The 17,929-nt window shown below is 44.6% G+C and overlaps 1 protein-coding gene across 2 annotated transcripts in view; it reads left to right on the forward strand.

Annotated features, from left to right (window-relative positions):
• UBTD2 (ubiquitin domain containing 2) overlaps positions 1-9,118 on the forward strand; it is a 122,155-nt gene extending 113,037 nt beyond the window's left edge. For both annotated transcript variants that reach the window (XM_083181982.1, XM_083181983.1), the window contains exon 3: positions 8,582-9,118. In XM_083181982.1, the coding sequence (XP_083038108.1) occupies positions 8,582-8,979 (398 nt within the window). In that variant the 3' untranslated portion in view covers positions 8,980-9,118. The remainder of the gene's footprint in view (positions 1-8,581) is intronic.
• Positions 9,119-17,929: the final 8,811 nt, after the last annotated feature.

Consider the following 17,929-nt stretch of genomic DNA (forward strand, 5'->3'; position numbering starts at 1 on the left):
GAACTTCCTAAAGGACTGAAAGCTCACTCAACAAGAGCAATAGCTACATCATGGGCAGAGAAAGGATCTGCCACGGTGGAAGAGCAATGCAAGGCGGCAGGATGGGCGTCGATACACACCTTCTCAAAGCATTATCGGGTGGACGTCTGGTCCTCAGCAGATGCAAGTTTCGGAAAAAGGGTGCTCAGAGCGGTGGTCTGAGGCACTATGAAAGAAGAAGGAAGTTTCTTCTTCAACATGATTTTTTCCTTTTGGTTTATGGTTTGTATATTTCTCCCTATATTTTCACTGCTGGGGTAACACCCAGTGTGTGGCTGCCATGGGAGGAGGTAGAGGAAATATCAGATTCCTACCTGATAATATGTTTTCCTCTACTCCTCCATGGCAGCATATATTCCCGGCCCGTATGTGGGTTGGGGGAGTGTAATGACTAATGAACTGTGTTTTGTTTTGAAGCTGGAATATTGAAGACACAGACCAAGGGGAGGAGTGATCCTTATATAGGGGATGTGTCTTTCCTTTCCCTTTGCGAGTACTGCCCAGTGGGGAGGAACCCAGTGTGTGGCTGCCATGGAGGAGCATGCCATAGCAGGACTGTATGGAAAGCCGTTCTGTCCCTCGCTCATCTGCTTGCAATGCTGGCAGATGAGCGTCGGTGGCCGTTGATGCAGGCGCACGCATCAGCACTCATCACTGGCCCATACACACTGGTCGGCTTCCGTGCTCAAAGCAGGCTCAAACGAGAAAACTGAGCTGCTTTCAGCTTAAAATCGGCCAGTGTGGCCTTTACCATCCAGCCACCTGCACTAATTTAATATCCCCAGAATCCATTGTGCAGTCACCCCCTGGTTATATGCAAAATTAGGTTCAAACTCTACTTTCTCATCTTCAACACTAGGCCCTCAACCTCTCTGCAACTCTATCTCCCTCTTTCTCTCCCTGTTATTATATAGCATTCTTAAAGCCTCATACACACTAAGCGAGTACATACAGATGCTGATATTGGCTGGGTTGGGGAAGGGGGCAGCGGTGTGATGTCAGAGGGAGCGACTTTCATGCTGCAGCTGCAGTGTGACAGTCGTTAACAAGGACTCCCCCATCTGAACATGTTCAGACAAGGGAGGGGGTCGATGACAATATCGTCCACTGTGTATGGGGCGTTACTCTGAATCTCAATATTTTAAAAAAGCTGATTGTTTGTTTTTCTCCCCCTATAGGACTCAAACACATCCTTTAATTTAAGCTAACATGGCAAGTCTCTTTATAAAGGTAGCACTGCAATAGAGAAACTGAAATCATAAAGACAGGTGTTAAAAATAAGTACTAGTTATCTTAAACCATTTAATATACATGTCTAAAGTTTAATAAGTATTAATGTCATGTAATGCTTCTAGCTAAATAATGGTGGTGATAATAATAATGTATGGTAATCGTCCTGTGTATACATACACAAGCTTTCTGAGGGCGTTCTTTATGTATGTAATGCTGGTACGAGAATGCATTCTTAATGCTTTATTAGGTACATTGGGGCAGATGTATTAAGCTTTGACAAGATAAATCTAATGCCCCCCATACATGGTCCGTTTTTTCGGTCCGTTCTGTACTTTTAAAGTACACATCGGATCGCATCCCTTGTGCATGCACTGCGATCCGTTCCGATGTGTACCTAGTACAAAAAGTATGTGCAGCACATACTTTTTGTACCGTACTATGTGATGCGCGGGAGCGCGCATCGCATAGTACAGAATGGAGCCCTACACAACGGACCGTGTATGGGTTCCTTAAGGGTGATATGGAGATATAAACGTCCACCCATTTACCTGCTAACTGCCATGTTACAGCCTGTTTTTGAAAAAAGTCAGTAAGGAGCTGATTGGCTGGACGTTTATCTCTCCTGATCACCCCTGCATTTATCTCTTGTTAAGGCTTAATACATCTGCCCCATTGGGTTTTATTCTTGTATTTTTACCGTCTCTGTGTGTAAATCCTAAACATCCTCACATAACAATATTTAATATTTATTCATTTCTAGCACTTAAGCTGGGCATACATCAGAACAATCTCAGACCTGAACGCACGATTTCAATGTGTCGTGCGATGCATTGTGTGTGTTTTGAGTGCACATTGTGAGGCGTTTCAGTACTATACCCAGGCCTACGGGTCATGAGGACGGTCTGAAGATGCTGCTAACGACCAGATTGCTGGGAGTTGCAGATATTATGTAAAATTACACACATAAGATCTATTGTGTGTCTGGTAAGCTGCCGGGCAAGTTATTAGACGACTCTGGTCTGATGCTGGTCGTCCTGATGTTTGGCCAGCTTAAGAGTTAAACTTTCTGCAGAGTGCTGTGGAACTAGTATTGCATCAGTAGTAACAGTAGCCCTTGCTGCCTGCTGAGTTCTATTTTAGTGAATAGGGAAGTTGGCAGCAAAACTGACAGGAATCGTTTGCAAATCATCCACCTTACTATAAGTTAGGGAATATATGGTGTTTTCATTACTGTTTGACTGCCATTGTTTAGAAGTACCTACTATTCATATTAGCTGTTAAGTGTTATGGTGTGTACACACGGGGCAATATGACTGCTGGCGATATATATCGGGGGGGGGGGGGGGGAGACCCGAAGGGAGGATCAGCATCATGGGGCGAGGGGAGCAGCAGCAGAAGGGAATTTTTCTGCCGCTGTCCTCCCTGGTGCTGACGGGGGAAGACGCTGCGACCATTAGGGAGTACACACGGGAGCGCACAGCTGGCAATTTATCGCCAGCAGCACTCCAAATCACTGGCAATATGGTCACTCAGCGACCATATTCCCAGCGATTTTAGCCAATATCGCCCCCGTTTGTACACACCTTTACTGCTTAGTTACCTTGCATCAGCGTTTCCTCTGATGTTACAGTGCATGCATTCCAGATCCCCTATCATATGAGTCTTTATCCCCTTGTTGCATATTTATTACCAGTTATTTATATAGCGCATACATATTCAGCTGCGCTTTACAGAGAATGTTTTAAATTCCCATCAGTCCCTGCCCCAGTGGAGCTTACAGTATTATTCTATTCCCTATCACTCACACACACATTCACGTTAAGGCTAATTTTGTTGGGAGCCAAATAATCTACCAGTATATATTTGGGTTGTAGGAGGTAACCAGAGAAAACCCACGCAATCAGAGGGAGAATATACAAACTCCACGCTGGGTGAGAATGGAACGCACAACATCAATGCTTTGAGGCAGTAAGGCTAAAGGCCTGCAAACATTGAGCCGATTTGGTCCGATTTGAAGAGATCGGGCCGTGAAATCGGACCAAATCGGCTGTGTGTGACATGCCATCCTGTCCGATGCGCGGTCCCGGACCCGGACAATGTGGTCGCACTGGCGGGACATCAGATGTCTCGCAATTGGACCCATCAGTGGCACATCGTGGGTGCTTTTTAATGAATAGGGAAGTTGGCAGCTGGCCGGACCCCGCCGCCTCAGCAGCTCCCTGGGATACCATGCAATACATTGCATGCAAAAATGGCACATGAAGTGCCAAATCACATGTGAGCCTCCTGGGGAGCTCCCGGGGGCTCTCAAGGGCAAACTGGACCCACTTGTCCTTAGGACAAATCGGCCCAGTGTATGGGGACCTCAACCGTTGCACTATCCGAGCAGCCCATTGCATATTACTGTTTTTCCTGTGAAATATGAAAAGCCTGTACTGTTTGGGGGGTACGCCAGAAGAGGTCTGTGAACCACTCCCCTTCAGCACCAATAAGCCAATGTGCGACTTTCCCTTTAAATGAGTCAGGTACAAGAACACATGACCTAGATAAGTATTGCTTTGTTGTTTGTACCATTGACTACATAAAATAGGCTGTAGAGTATTTTCTGGGAATACTGTGTGTGTTCTGTTGTCAAACTGTCTGATAATAGATGATGTCTGTGCATGGCAAGTGTGTTCACCATGTTGTGTAGTCTGAGAGCTCTGATTACCAGATCATTATGGCTTATTGCTTCTATGTACAATGAGGTCACAGGACATGCACAGAATTTGGGGAATAATGGCAAACCTATTGCTTGCATATATCGCCATGCATGAAGCAGAGCCAGCTGACACCAGTAAAAGGAGAAACACTTTTACATTTTTAATGAGGACCAGCTGACAAACAGACAAACATGTGCAAAATAACAATGAAATAGCTATTGAAAGTGCTTGGCCAACTAGAATCAGCCGTCTGCTATGCCTTGTGCACCATCTGCTGGCCAAAATAGAGTGCTGGAAGACTTTTGAATAGGGTGGAAACAGTGGTGTGTTTTTTGTGTTTTTTTTTTAATACACTTAAGATACAAAAGTACAGTAATTTGTCCCGGCACCAGCAAGCAGCTCTCCTCTCCTACACGTCCAGCTAGTCAATGTGTCTGGTGGGTGTTGCCCAAATGTGTTTCGTCAGTGGGCTAGCTAGCCCACCAGACGCATAGCTCACATTTAAATACCCAGATTGTTACCACAGCTGTTTTCAAATAATCCTCCTTAAACCAGCATGGTTCAATCCCATTGTACAGCTTTATAAAAGACCTAGAACAAGACAAATAATCACACAACAAATAAATTAATATCCCCAGTGTCATGGTCAACTTTGACTTAAGCACCTTTTTTGTCCTCTTTATGAGCCATCTTTTACAAATTTTACTCCACACTGCCACAGTGGCACTACTTTGTGCAGAAGAACCTGTTAACCCTTTTTTTTCAAAGCTGTTTCTCAATGTGATTAAACCATTACATACTTGCCTACCTGACCCTCTCCATGCGGGAGAAAATGCTCTGTTCCTGGACTTCCCTGGTAATGTATGATTGCCATCACCTGGGGTGAAACACCTTTCTTATCAATTACCTAGCTCCCCACAGGTGATGGCAATCCTACATTATCAGGGAAGCCCAGGAACAGAGCATTTTCTCCCGCATGGAGAGGGTCAGGTAGGCAAGTATGAACCATTATAGTCAGCAAGATTTTACATACAGGTTTTTACCAGCTAATATTTACAGCTCAATTTATCACAAAGGTTTCTTATATTCAAAGTATCACTTCAGACTATACAGACAATAAAATAATTACCAACAACATGTAGCACAGATTTCTGTATAACCCAGTGCACCTGGCTTTATTGCACAACAATCATTCTGCACTGCAAGTTCAGAAGAACCTATTAACCTCTTCCATTCTGTTCAAATGAAGTACTGGCTGCCTATAACAAAATTCTACACATAGCAGTAAAGAGACAAAGTAAAGCAACCACTCTATGGAACACATAATGATGTCAGGTGAATCGCATCCCTACAAAAGGCATTTCTTTCATTTATTTAGAATTTTCAATAAACGGGGTGATCTCAAAATTTTCATGTAATCCATTAGGGATCAGGGTGTTTATTGCGAGTATCCAGTGTGTTTCTCTTCGGATCAACTGTCTCTCTATCACCCCCTCTTTTATCCAGTAGCACTATCTCAATCCCCTTGAATTTTAACCCCTCAATCTTCCCATTATGATGCAATGCAAAATGCCTTGGAACACTGATTGGTAACTTTATTTTTAATGTTCCTCATATGTTCCAGGATCCGTATTTTTAATGCCCGTTTGGTTTTACCTATATACCATTGCCCACAAGGGCAGGTCAACGTGTATATTGTGTACATGGAATTGCAGTTGATGAAGTTTTTTTATCGTGAACTTGTTTCCAATTTTATCATGGAAGAACTTTACACCCCGATCTCCCAAGGGACAAGTTTTGCAATTGCCACAGGGGAACTGTCAAACCTCCTAGGAAGTTTTCTTGTACAAGTTTAATAGTATCCAGACAGCTTTTTGACACCATTGTTTTTATGTTTCTCGCTTTTTTAAATATTAGGTCAGGCATCCCAACATTGCACTGTTCCTGGACTTCCCTCTCAATTCATGATAGCCATCACCTGTGTGGAAACACCTTTCTTATCCATTAACCCAGGGGTCTTCAACCTTTAAGACAGTGTGGGCCACATTAAAAAATTCAACGAAGCCCGAGGGCCACTAAGCTCTACTGTGGTATTTAGCACAGCTCTTAATAGATAGACAGCACAGCCCCTGCATAGATAGTTGGCACAGCTGCCCATACACATAAACCCTGCCCCCAATATATAGGCAGCACCAGGGTTATTAGGGTCCCAGTGCGAACAGAATAAAAATGCAGCCCCCGCCTATGGCGCGCGCTCCCAAAAAGGGATGTGGTCTAATTATAAGGGGCGTGGTCTAATTATAAGAGTGTGAACTAGCAGGAAAAAAAAATACCTGATACCTCATTTTTGCGACCTCCATGGCCAGACATTGGTTACCGCAGGAATAGTTGTTGTCCTTCCACGCTTAAGTTGGCTGTCTAAAGGCCGCACAGTGACATCTAAACATGAAGGCCCATTACACCATGATGCCCATTGCACAATTTGCCACACACCGTGATGCGCATTACACAATATGCCACACACCGTGATGCCCATTGCACATCATGCCTCGCACCATGATGCCCATTGCACCTTGCACTATAAGGCTCCCAATACTCCTGCTTATGCATATGATGCCCCCAGCAGTGCCTCATACAAAATGCCACCAGTAGTGTCCTTCATAAAATGCCACCAGTAGTGTCCCTCACAAAATGTCCTAGTATTGCCTTCCATAGTCAGCACTGCATTGCACAGCATGCCAGCCCACCCTTAGTCAGCACCACATTGCACTGCCAGCCCCCCTCCCCCATAGTCAGCACCCTCCCATACACAGGGCCACATTGCACTGCCAGCCCCCCCCTCCCCCATAGTCAGCACCCTCCCCATACACAGGGCCACATTGCACTGCCAGCCCCCCCTCCCCCATAGTCAGCACCCTCCCCATACACAGGGCCACATTGCACTGCCAGCACCCCCAAAACATTTCTAAATGCAGCAAGGTCACCTCACACCCCCCCCCCCCAAAAAAAAAAAAAACATTTCTAAATGCAGACTTCTAAGCCAGCTCACCTCACCCTAGCCAGCTCACCTCACCCTCACCCTAGCCAGCTCACCTCACCCCCACCCCCACCTTCAACAAAACAATTCTAAAAACAGACAGCTCACCCTCTCCTGAGGCACCTGCCTCAGTGTCCCTTGCACAGGGCTGCTGCTGCTGGCGGTGTCGGCGTCTGTCTTTGCTGCTAAGAAGGGACAGGTGCTGAGGTGCGATGCAGTGCAGTGCGCGGCTGGCGGCGGTTGTCAGTCAGTCTCCTCCCGGCTGTCTGGAAGGGCGCGGGCGGGACGTGTGCGCGGCGTCAGGAAGTAGACAATGCGCATGTCTGCACACAGTCCCGCCCGCCCCAGCCTCAACGTCACCCAGCAGCATCCTCCGCCGCATCCCTCTACTAAGCGGACAGGATTTTTTTTTTTTTTCATACAGCAAGAATCTTTTGACTGGCGGGCCAGTAAAAACAAGTCGGCGGGCCACGGGTTGAAGACCCCTGCATTAACCTGTTTAGAACAGGTGATGGCAATCAAACATTAAGATGGAAGTCCAGGAACTGAGCATTGTGTCCCTCCTGGAGTGGGTCATGTTGGGAGGTATGGGTCAGGCCTATCTGGTAACTCTTTGCTTAAAATGGGGTCTAACTTTAAGACATGCCAGTGTTTTTGCAATAGCCCCTCTAATCAGTTTTTCTGCGTTGTATTGTGTCGCAAATGGACAAAAAAAGTAAGGCGAAGCAGATATACACAATCGTTATTGAAGCCACACCTTGGTATATGACATGAAGCTTTGATTACTGTTCAAATCGATTTATCCTATAGTATATTTTATACCTTGCTTTTAATAATCTGAAAGGACTAGCTATTTATCCAATTGATCTATGTTTACCCCTGAAGAAGTCCCTTTGGACTATATTTGCCTGCAATAACCCTACGCGTTTCGTCCCAAAGGTTGGATCCAGTACCAGAAATCCTATGTGAAACCACCGATTGGAGATTTCCATACTGCTGTTCAGAACAAATATTACTACTTTACTACTATTTTACCTTACCACTATTGTTATATGATCCGATCTGATAAATGTAATTTCCATGAGTATGACTTTTACATGAGTATGACTGATAGAATGTGTGTGTTTTTAGTTTTTTTTCATTGAATGTAGAACGCCTTCTACTGTAGCTCTCTTGTGTAGCTTTTCTGTCTTTTTACACCAGGTTCCTGGGGCATACCATAGCTCTGAGCCATATTCATTATTGGCCCCATGGAAAATTTGGATTTGACTGAAATATATAATAGGATGTGAATGAAAATAGTCTAGGTCTCTATTCCCCTCCATTTTCCCACCAACTCCAGGTTATGTTGTGGCACTGTATAATATATGTGCGCCATGGAGATGGGAAATAATTGAGTCAGCAAAACAAATGATTAAACATTATTAAATGCATGATTAAAGAAATCTGGAAAACATGAATTGTTGTGGTTTCCGGGAATAGGAACCCCTAAAATAGTACACTGTTAAATATGTTGTTTGGTTTATTTGTAACTGTTCCTAGAAGTGGCTAATTATCCTTTCTTTTGAAGGTGCCCTTACCGAGTGCTACGACGAACTGGGGAACCGTTACCAGCTACCTGTTTACTGCCTTGCCCCTCCCATTAATATGATTGAGGAGAAGAGCGACACAGAAACTTTGGACATCCCTGAGCCACCTCCAAATTCTGGACATGAATGTCAGCTACGACTCCGCCTCTCTACAGGCAAAGACCTTAGGCTGTTGGTGCGCAGCACAGACACTGTATATCATATGAAGCGGCGACTCCACACTGCGGAAGGAGTTGAACCCGCCAGCCAGCGCTGGTTCTTTTCAGGCCGGCCACTTACAGACAAAATGAGACTGGAAGAGCTGAAGATTCCCAAGGACTATGTAGTACAAGTTATAGTGAGCCAACCTGTTCCAAATCCCGCACCAGTAGAGAATTGACCATCTCAAAAAAACCATGCACACCGTCCTCTTACTCAACTCACTCCTTGCTATGTTTGTACACAGCCTGTACCTTTTCTTTTGTTTTTTGTTTTTTTAACTTCCATAGATATTGTGTCCTGGGCTGTCAGAGCAATGCAGGCCTCTTTGGCAGTGCAGGATTTTGTAGCTGGTTTCATGAACATGTGAATGCAGGAGGAAGAGCCGGGCTTTCCTCTGATGTCATGAGGAGAAAATGAGTTGTATTTCTTAATATTGCAACAAAAGACTTTTTATAACATCAGGAATACTATCTTTTTTTTATCTGTTCTATAAAGGTTTGGACTGTCCGTGGAGTATTTAGCATTGCACTTTTAAAAAAAACAAACAAAAATGAAAATTTGAAACAACCAAATGTTTGTCACATTTTATGAAAAACACTAGATCTAGATCATTTTATGCCATTAGGGGTTAAAGTTCAACATTCCAAGGAACCATCATGAATATATAACTTGGTATTCTATGTAAGCAATTCCTGACCTTTAAAATACAAGTAGAAGGAAGACCTGTTAATTGCTATACTTTGTGTTGCCAGACATTCTCTTCTACATTGCGCTAAGCCCTATATGCATTTAGTTGTCACTGCTGCTGTTGCTGTGTATGAAAGTGTTAGCAAGTAAACCACTTGCTCCATGCAAGTAATTTTCACAGAGTTCCTCCGGCTGTCCTCACGAGAGAGTGGGACTCAGACCCTTATTTAATAGCCTGCAAAGTCACGGTTGTCTTCCCTTTTTTAAATTAAAGTCTGTACTTTTTACACCTCGGGTAGGTACCACAGTGTAAATGGTGCAAATCCCGGATCTGACCTGGCTTTGATTCGTGTTCCAAATGTCGGGTCAGATCCGGGATTTTTTTATATAAAAGGGGTATTATATGAAAATGGAGGTTGGGCGGGGGTGCACACAGCCTCTGCTACTGTCTGCTGTACTCTGCAGACAGCAGCGGAGGCAGGGAGGAGGTGAATGGATGTCTGTGTGCGGCATCAATTCACCTTGCGGACAGTGGCTGGGGGCAGCCCAGCAGCTTACCTAGATGCTGGGCTTGTCCCCAACGCAGCGATCGACAGTCCCGGCGGGGATGATTTCCGGTCCCGGCGCTTGGAGATGATGTAATCTCCAAGCGCCATCTCTGTCTACACTGCGGGTAGGCACCACAGTGTAAACTATGTAAATCCCGGATCTGACCTGGCTTTGATCAGTATTCCAAATGCCGGGTCGGATCCGGGATTTTTTTATATAAAAAGGGTATTCGTGATGGAGCCATGAAGGGAAAACTGCACAAGGTATAATTAATGTCAATGGGTGGATTCAGCGTTCCAAGAAGGGACATGAAATCTTCTTAATACCAAATTCCTTATTGTCTTCCTATCCATTTTGTGACCTCAAAAATATAAAGGAAACAAAGGCTGCATCTCATAGCGTAGAAGTTACCTTAATGAAGGGGGGAGTGATGAAATATTGGAATGAATACTCCGTACCCTTATAAGGCCTTCCACTTAGGCCACAAGATCCAAGTGTTTCAGCAAATGTTTTCCCCTCAGGTGATAGCTGTAAAGCATCCTCGGACAAGACATGAAATTGCCAAGTCAAATCATGTGACAGCTGATAGCCAATAAGTATATCCGAACCTGCACATCTCTAATATAAACAGACACTTAAAAAATGGGGGAGTACTGTAATTGGCCTTCTAACCAATGCTAGGTGTCAGTGAGACGATGGGTCAGGTAGAGGTCCCAGGTGCTCATACAGCCGACCCGCCTTGCTATCAGATGGTATAGCCTTGCAGTCCAATATGGAATCCCCAAAAGAACAGTCACCAATGCATTTTAACTAGTATCTACTCTTCCTTAAGGTGTGTAGTGTTTGAATCGCACAGCACGGTCTCTGGGTCTCCAACAGATGCAGGGAGAAGCTTGGTAAGATGGATTGTATAGTTGGTAGTACAGCTCTAAATTGGTTGTTCATTTCATTTATTTCTAGATTTTACAAACTGTCCTTCACTCACTACAGGGCTCTATAGAACTGCCATGACTGTAGGGCAGGTAGGCTAGAGAGGCTTTTATAGAATTAAAGCTACACTTTTAATAGCACTATACTGTTTACTATAGTGCAATGTTCTCTTATAGCACAGGGCATCATAATCTGCTATAGCAAACAGAATGCAGGAAAGCTGTGAAAAGTAATATAGAATTTGAGGTAATGCCAACGCCGAAGCTTGACTAGAGTTAGAAGACTGGTATAGTTTCACTTTTGTAGTAAAATAAACTATTGAATGGTGGTGTGGGAAAAATAGAAGTGAAGAAGTAAACCTATAGTATAGTAGAACATCGCATTTAATAGGAGATGAGAACCATATGGCCTATCTGTACTTGTTTCCTAGCACAGCGCCCAATTTTTTCATCTTATGGCATCTTATGCCATCGCATCGCATTGCATGCCATATAGCCGCATGCGATGCTATACGATTTTTTATTGTATAAGCACCCTAATGGGTGCTTACGCGATGTTGTACAATAAAAAATTGGCATACAATGCGATGGTATACGATTTTTTTATTGTACAACCACCCAGATGGGTCCTTACAATGTTAAATGCCCCCCCACTATGAACGCCAACCCAAAACGTGGCGAGCGCAGTGGTACGTGTCCTCCGACCTTTTTATACCCCCACTATCCACGTGGAGTTGATTCTAGATAGTGTGGCGAGCGCACGCGTATTACTTTACATGTATTCTGCGTGGACGCGATCTAAAATCAACTCCCCGCCGACGTGGATAGTGGGGGTATGAAAAGGTCGGAGGACACGTACCGCCGCCCCTCGTGGGCTCACTTCGCTCGCCACGCTTCGGGTTGGCGTTCATAGTGGGTGGGCATTTAACATTGTAAGGACCCATCTGGGTGGTTGTACAAGTTATCTGTTTCTCCCGGCTCCCACCGCTGCCCGGCAGCTGAGCCAGCGTCTTCAAATTCACCCTGCGGCTGGCCGGCACTCTGCTCCCGCTGTCACCTCACCGCAACAGCTTCCTCCTGCCTGGCTCCCTATGCAGCCTCCCCCTTCTCGGCTCTCTATTATCCGGCATCCCCCGCTCGCTGCCGTCCCCCGCACGGCTCCTCCTCCTGCAGCTCCCCGGGGACTGCATATGATAAATCCATGCAATTTATCATATGCAAACCTTGGCACATAAAGTGCCTAATTGTGTGTCCCCCTACCGGGGAGCTGCAGGTAGGACAAGTCTGACTAATGTATGGGGGCCTTTACACTCTCCTGAATTAGATGGATAATTACAACTAGATACACTCCATCTGTGACTGAAATGTTTATAGAAGTAAAGATGTCACCCATAGCAACCAGATTCTACTTATGATTTATTTAGCACATTCTAGTAGATAATATGAACCAATCAGATTCTATCTATAAGCCCGGAATGGGATCATTCGTCAGACTGCATTTAGGTCTACAGTCATTAGGTCGACCCCACTAGGTCGACTGGCAGGAAGGTCGACCTGACTTAAGGTCGACATGGGCCAAGGTCGACATGACTTAAGGTCGAATTTGCATAAAGGTCGACATGAGGAAGGTCGACTGGTCATAAGGTCGACATGGGTTTTTCACTGTTTTTTTATCCGAATGTCGACACAGTCGACATGGACACAGTTGGCAATGAGAATCGGACCCTCGCATCGCTCGCTTCGCTCGCAATGCTTTGGGCACGGTGCCTCGCTGCGCTCGGCACACTATTTTATTCTCCCACCACGCCCTAGTGGATGGTAGGGCATGAAATACCGCATGTCGGCTCAAAAAACAGTGAAAAACCCATGTCGACCTTATGACCAGTCGACCTTCCTCATGTCGACCTTTATGCAAATTCGACCTTAAGTCATGTCGACCTTGGCCCATGTTGACCTTAAGTCAGGTCGACCTTCCTGCCAGTCGACCTAGTGGGGTCGACCTAATGACTGTAGACCTAAGTTCATTCTAATAGATGACCGCATCCCATGGGCCCCATCTCCAGTTCTATGAAGCTGTACTTTAATATTTTCATCTCACACTATGGGCAAGTGGAAAAGGTTCAATAGCAGCCAATCAGATTCTACCTTTCATTTTATAAGTGTCTTTGGTAAATGAAAGCTAGAAACGGCAATTTCATCATTAGTCCTCTATAGAAGGTGTGATGCACTTATTCCCAGCACCTTGCAGGGACAGCCAGATGGCTCCTCTATATAGCAATTCTACAAAGGGAAGACTGATTTATAGGTTTGCTAACACATTTCTATACAGACGTGGGGCTTCCGGGTGTGGTATATTAGGTTGACAAGTGCAAGGTCTACACTGGAAAAGGGAAAAGGTCGGCACATGAAAAGGTCCACGTGAGGTTTTTGGCAGAACTGTTGACACCTGAGCATGTGGGCACCCACATAATGTATCACATTTGCTCGCCATGCTTCAAACCACTTAACCATCCATTTACCTATTGGGAGAGGTAAAGTATGAAAAAGTTCAAAAAAAAAAATGTTCCCAAAACTCATGTTGACCATATTGTACTGACATATAGGGCGGTATTCAATGTGAATACCCTGCGAGGTGCAGCGAATCCTTTTTAGGATTCGCTGCACATTCGCCACGTTCCGGAGCCAGCGGGCTCCGGTATTCAACGTGTCAGGGGCTCGCTGCCCCTGACAGGCGAATATGAGCTCCTGCGGCGATTGCCGCAGGGAGCCTGAGGAGGGTGCCAGGCAGAGAGATGGAAGTCTCTCTGCCTAGCCCAGACCTTTGTGGGGGGTTAGGTGTGCTCCCCGGGTGCCAGGCAGCACAGGCTGCCCCCCCGGGGGTGCCAGCAGGCAAGCGTATATTCACTACACAGGATCGTAATGATCGTGCAGTGAATATATGAATATGTAATGAGCGGCTCCGCTCTGGCACCACCTGCTGGCTGCTGTGTAAAAAAAAAAATATATTATTTTTAAAATTAAATATATATTCATGTGCTTACAGCACATGAATAAAAATAGCATGCCCCTCCTCAGAAGAAAATTCCTGATTTTTTGACACCAAATGTAAAAAACAGAACACTTTATTTTAAAAGTTCACATTCCACTTCACCATAAAAAGATAGCGATTGCTACTCGGTGAATCATGGTGAAAAAAACCTTCAAATGTATTCGCCAACTGGTCATTGAATAGGGTGATTCACCGTTTTAGTCAGAAATTCGCCAAACAGCACAAATTCGCCATAAAAACCTGGCGAATCAGGCTCATTGAATACCGCCCATAGACTGTCCACTTATACACTATCAGCCCTTTGGTTACTGGGGCTGGTCTGGTTACTGATATTCATGCAGGACTGCTGCAAACCTCTATTGGGTTGCAATGCAGGGCCAATATGTTCCGCTCTATCTAGCCGCATAAGTAAATTTAGTGGAAGGTATGACCTGGAAATAAAAAGGTCTTATAGTAAAGTTAGAGTACTGAAAATGGGTGGTTTTACAATCCGGGGTAGAGAGTATTTTACACAAATTCTAAAGCAATATTCTGTTTATTACACTGCTCAAAAAAATAAAGGGAACACTAACATAACACATCCTAGATCTGGATGAATTAAATATTCTTATTAAATACTTAGTTCTTTACATAGTTGAATGTGCGGACAACAAAATCACACAAAAATGATCAATGAAAATCAAATTTAATAACCCATGGAGGACTGGATTTGGAGTCATCCTCAAAATTAAAGTGGAAAACCTCACTACAGGCTGATCCAACTTTGATGTAATGTCCTTAAAAACAAGTAAAAATGAGGCTCAGTAGTGTGTGTGGCCTCCATGTGCCTGTATGACCTCCCTACAATGCCTGGGCATGCTCCTGATAAGGTGGCGGATGGTCTCCTAAGGGATCTCCTCCCAGACCTGGACTAAAGCATCCGCCAACTCCTGGACAGTCTGTGGTGCAATGTGGCGTTAGTGGATGGAGCTAGACATGATGTCTCAGATGTGCTCAATTGGATTCAGGTCTAGGGAACGGGTGGGCCAGTCCCTAGCATCAATGCCTTCGTCTTGCAGGAGCTGCTGACACACTCCAGCCACATGAGGTCTAGCATTGTCTTGCATTAGGAGGAACCCAGGGCCAACCACACCAGCATATGGTCTCACAAGGGTTCTGAGGATCTCATCTCGGTACCTAATGGCAGTCAGGCTACCGCTGGTGAGCACACGTAGGGCTGTGCAGCCCCCAAATAAATGCCACCCCACACCATTACTGACCCACTGCCAAACCGGTCATGCTGGAGGATGTTGCAGGCAGCAGAACCTGCTCCTTGGCGTCTCCATACTCTGTCACGTGCTCACTGTGAACCTGCTTTCATCTGTGAAGCGCAGTGGCGAATTTGCCAATCTTGGTGTTCTCTGGCAAATGCCAAACGTCATGCACGGTGTTCGGCTGTAAGCACAACCCCCACCTGTGGATGTTGGGCCCTCATACCACCCTCATGGAGTCTGTTTCTGACCGTTTGCATAGACACATGCACATTTGTGGCCTACTGGAGGTCATTTTGCAGGGCTCTGGCAGTGCTCCTCCTGTTCCTCCTTGCACAAAGGTGGAGGTAGGGGTCCTGCTGCTGGGTTGTTGCCCTCCTACAGCCTCCTCCACGTCTCCTGATGTACTGGCCCTTCACCTGGTAGTGCCTCCATGCTCTGGATATTACGCTGACAGACACAGCAAACCTTCTTGCCACAGCTCGCATTGATGTGCCATCCTGGATGAGCTGCACTACCTGAGCCTGAGCTTGTGTGAGTTGTAGACTCCGTCTCATGTTACCACTAGAGTGAAAGCACCGCCAGCTTTCAAAAGTGACCAAAACATCAGCCAGAAAGCATAGGAGCTGAGAAGTGGTCTGTGGTCACCACCTGCAGAACAACTCCTTTATTGGGGGGGTCTTGATAATTGCCTATAATTTCCACCTGTTGTCTATTCCATTTGTACAACAGCATATGAAATTGATTGTCAATCAGTGTTGCTGCATAAGTGGACAGTTTGATTTTACAGAAGTGATTTACTTGGAGTTACATTGTGTTGTTTAAGTGTTCCCTTTATTTTTATTTTTTTTAGTTTATTTAGAAACACAATGCCTCATATGTGCATGAACCGGGTCCTGTGGTGAGTGTATATCATCATATATATATATATATATATATATATATATATATATATATATATATATATATATATATACGGCTAGTATCTGTGCGCTCTGAAACACTACCATCTGTTAGCAGCAAGTGAAACTACATCTACTAATGCTGACCAACTTTCCTCCAACCATCCAACTAGTTTCCATCCAACTGAAAATCTGGTAGTGTATGGGGGCAAATGCCAACAAGCAATTTGCTCACAAACTCAGGATGGACAAAAACATTCAGTGAAATTGTTTAATTTGTATGGGTCCAACTACATTACATTGTCTGAGTGACAGTTGTTGTCCATTTTCCAATTTGGGGAACAAACTACTTAATTACAAATTATATTTGCTCCTATCCAGTATCAGGTTTTTATTCCATCCAACCAACTAGTTGGATGGTTGGAGGACAGTTGTTCTGATGTGTGGCCAGCATTACTTTTGAAACATTTGCTTTGAGTAGGCTTACACTACCATCTGTTGTCAGCAAGTGAAACTACATCTAGTAGCTTGCGAAGCATTTTTTCAAGCGGGCTTACACTGCCATCCGTTGGCAGCAAGTGAAACTACATCTAACTTTTGAAGCATTTGCTTCGAGCTGGCTTACTAGTAATATGTATGTATATGTGTATATATATATATATATAAATATATATGTATATGTGTATATATATATATATATATATATATATATATATATATATATGTGTATATATACATACACATACATACACAGTATTTGCCCCTTACCAATAACTAAAAAATTTACTAGATTATGTTTTTTTTTTTTAAAGGTTGCATGGACAAGGTCAATTTTGTGTTATGATCTGTTGGCTGTGAGAGACATTTTGCAGCAGGGAATGAAATGGCATCAGCCTTACTGGAGTGTACAGGAGGTGACTGATTAGTGCATTCTGTATAAGTGGAGACGAGACACTTTTAGGAATACAGACTTGCCATGCAAAATACTAAGCATTAACAGCATAATTAAACTAAAATACTTTACAAAATTACATTTTATTTAGCTTTTTTCCAATATATGCCAACCATCCCAGTTTAGTGGGACAGCCCTGTTTTGAAGTCCTTCCTCACCCTCACAGGACAGCGCTGTGCTGATCTGCTCAGAAGTAGGAAGGTCTGTTACATACGGTATCCGGACTATTGTTAGACAGCACTTACATCGACAGCCATTACATCGACACCATTAGTTCGACAGCTCAATAGGTCGACATGGTTTTAGGTCGACATACCATTAGGTCGACATGTCATTAGGTCGACAGCTCATTAGGTTGACAGCTCATTAGGTCGACATGTTTTAGGTCGACACTGCCATTAGGTCGACAGTGTCTATGTCGACAGTCAAAAGGTCGACATGGTTTTTTTCACTGTTTTTTGAGCCGACATGTGCCGACAGGCGGTATTTCATGCCCTACTATCCACTAGGGCGTGGTGGGAGAATAAAATAGTGTGCCGAGCGCAGCGAGGCACCGTGCCCGAAGCATTGCGAGCGATGCGAGGGGCTGCGGTACACTTCAAACTGTGTCCATGTCGACTGTGTCCATGTCGACTGTGTCCATGTCGACTTCGGCCAAAAAACAGTAAAAAAAAAAACCATGTCGACCTTTTGACTGTCGACATAGACACTGTCGACCTAATGGCAGTGTCGACCTAAAACATGTCGACCTAATGGTATGTCGACCTAAAACCATGTCGACCTATTGAGCTGTCGAACTTATGGTGTCGA

This window comes from Crinia signifera, chromosome 4 (assembly GCF_055691185.1).
Source record: "Crinia signifera chromosome 4, ASM5569118v1, whole genome shotgun sequence".
Lineage (NCBI taxonomy): Eukaryota > Metazoa > Chordata > Amphibia > Anura > Myobatrachidae > Crinia > Crinia signifera.